We start from the raw sequence: 3,071 nt of genomic DNA, 5'->3' as shown, positions 1-3,071 counted from the left end.
ACGAAGTGTGAACGTGGTTGCTCTGTTTTGTTAAGAATTGTCTACAAATTTCAGCTGAAATTCTTTATTTGTACAAAACATTTAAATAATGGATTAAATAATAATGTTTATCCATGTTGTGTGAGTGATTTAAAAACAAATATTATGACTACGATGCATTTGCTCATGTTGCTCGAATGGAAGGGCAGTAATTTAGTCAAATGGTAAAACAGAATCTTACACTCGTTTCCTCGTTTCCATGTCAAATAAGAATTATGAAACCCCTCCCGAAATTTTCATTTTAGCAAGCCTCTGGCGAGCTAAAACGAAACATTTTTAGACTTATTTCATAATTCTCATATGATATGGAAACGATTGCAAGATCCTAAACAAATGTTTAGAAATGTTAGTACGTAACTCTAATTACGAAACGAAACGACGAAACGAAAGAAGATGTCCATAACTTACTAGTTTAAATTTGACGAAAATTAAGAGAGAAAAAAAAATAAAAAATATTATGATCTTCCGTTATGTTAATTTCACTGAAAATGCCAGGTTTAAACCCAAATAAAACATAAGTAAACATTCATGTTATGCAAATTGAACATTTCGTCCAAATTTAAATTATATAGACGGATTTATCAGAGGTTTCACCAGAATGTGGAAATGACAAGATATTCTGTGGTTTTCCCTTAGTTTTTGACAAGTGGTATATTCTGATGTTTGTCTTTTTTACACACCAATTACAGTGACTCTTACCAGGTAATGTTGGTGTATCGAGTTCAATTCCTGTCAGTCATAATGTTAGAGATAAGGGTGGACTAAGGGACATAACTGCTACAGAGATTCTCAAAATAGACCGGGAAGTATTCGGGTAAACGTTAACAAATTGTACACCAGTTGTGTGATCATCGACCTGGTCAGTATGACACTGGACAGACGATTACAGTGTTTGTTATGGCTGTACATCACCACACTCCAAGGTAAGATTACTTATATAAGGTGGAGGGAGAGTAAATATATAACACCTGGCTATAATTATAGATACCCTACTTCCTTGTCGCTGATAAAACAATGACAGTAACAACAAGTAAATAACATACCTATACCTTCAATGATATGATCTATGATAAAATGAAATACCTACAGTGGAAGTTTATTGATTAGCATAAATATATATACGCCTTTAATAGTTAGATGTTATGTGCCTCAATGTTATGCTCCTGTACTTTGTTTTGTTCTCGTACATGTTACTGTCTTTGTCATACGTACCTGATTGTTCGTTCTATACATAGAAACTCGCGTTGTGGTTTTATTCGCATACATAGTAATAGATGTCACGGACTGTAAATTGCGACAACAGAATACCGTTCAATTTAAATACCATACCGTAATCATATGGTAATCCCTTATAAATAGAGTAAGGCAATATTAGCTAACTGTTCAAAACGAAGTTGTTACCATCTACGTATACGGGTATTACATATATATATTGCAGTGAGTGTTTTATAACGTAACTATATTGATTATATCTTATAAATCAAAATTGCGTATTAAATGTTGGTTTATTGGCGACAACTGTGTTATTATTGTGTTCGTATGTTAACATAGCACGCAGTGTGTCACCATTCGTACACAAAGTCACATGATGTTTTACATGTAAACATAGCTCTGGTCAGGTTACTTAAGATCATAGAAAATATTGAACAGAAAGTTACTAAATAGATTGACCAGAATACAAATCTAAGATATGTTTTTGAATGTAGATCATAACGTAGGGAAACTCATGCTTACTTGAATTATGAGTTGAATGTCTGTATTAATACATGTAAGTATGAAAAATAAATAGATTAACTTATTCTTGTGATAAAATATCANTATCTTCAACAACAATAACACAACAAAATGTAGTTCCATATTCAATGTTTATTTGTAGCACAGGACACGTGAATACGTGGATATTTCACAAAGCACAGTTCAATAATATTTTAAGATGTAAGAATTAAGCATCTAGGTCGGTCGTTCCGAGTGAGTAGTTTTTGTAGTGTATTACTACGCAGTGTGATCAGGTTACTATCAGTTCCCACGTGCTGATATTCTATGAACACCTGTGTTATGCATTTATGAATGTAATTTTTGTCAATGGGTCTAAGCATACAGAATGTAAATATATATTTATATTCACTTCTTAATCTTACATAATCGATCATTAATTACAAGCGCTGACATCCAAGTCATTCTAATTTCTACAATTCTGATAATAAATCTGATACATTTTGATTGAATTCAGAGACGATGATGAAAAAAGAGTGTATGAGGAGATATGCAATCAAAGCAAATTCCTTTTAAGTTAATGTCTGAAGTTTGAACAACCGTGGCTCTTAATCGACGACTACAGTATGGTTACTTGCTTGTTTATATGATAAAATTGACTATGATTACAAGTGATTGTACTGTCGATTACTTGCGATTTCCTTGCATAACTATTACATGGTAACAAGTCGCTTCCGATTGTTATTACAGAGGTTTTGCAACCTTACGGGTACATGTGAGCTACAGTACGCGTACAAATATATTCTATGATTACATATAGGACCGTCCACATGTACATGTGTAGCATGTAAGCTGTGACATTTCAACTTTCTATCGTAATATGAAAAGGCAAAGCCTAAAAGAGCGTTGCTTTTGTTGATATCTGATATTTAAAGGGGCTGGTCGGGGAAAAACTATCATATTTGCTAAACTGGCATACACATGTTTAGAATACCTACTTATGAAATATACCGATTCAAATTTTGCTAAAATTTACTCCCTAAGAGTAAAAAATATAATTATATTAAAGAAATCCTAAATCGTCACCTGACAGTCTAAAACTCTTAATTGACCCAGATCAGTGATGTAATTTTACCGCACGTGCGTCATCAACAAGGCCAAATGTAATCATCGCGGCGAAAGAAAAAGATGCATGCAAAAGTCATTGACAGGCACGAGGTATCAATATCATTATATATAACAACAACATATAGGTAGGAATACTACACTTGCATCAAACATGACCTTTGAAAACAATTATTTACGTATAGTATTGCTGG

At 33.0% G+C, this 3,071-nt stretch overlaps 1 protein-coding gene across 1 annotated transcript in view; it reads left to right on the top strand.

The window, feature by feature from the left end:
• The first annotated feature begins 904 nt into the window (after nt 1–904).
• Nucleotides 905–3,071, top strand: part of LOC110456333 (carcinoembryonic antigen-related cell adhesion molecule 5-like) — a 14,357-nt gene continuing 12,190 nt past the window's right edge. The window contains exon 1 of the mRNA XM_021507009.1: nt 905–962. Within this exon, the coding sequence (XP_021362684.1) occupies nt 905–962 (58 nt within the window). The remainder of the gene's footprint in view (nt 963–3,071) is intronic.

This window comes from Mizuhopecten yessoensis, unplaced genomic scaffold (assembly GCF_002113885.1).
Source record: "Mizuhopecten yessoensis strain PY_sf001 unplaced genomic scaffold, ASM211388v2 scaffold8679, whole genome shotgun sequence".
Classification (NCBI taxonomy): Eukaryota; Metazoa; Mollusca; class Bivalvia; order Pectinida; family Pectinidae; genus Mizuhopecten; species Mizuhopecten yessoensis.
Note: the sequence above shows the minus strand (reverse complement) of the source record. Positions and strands in the feature narration are given on the sequence as shown.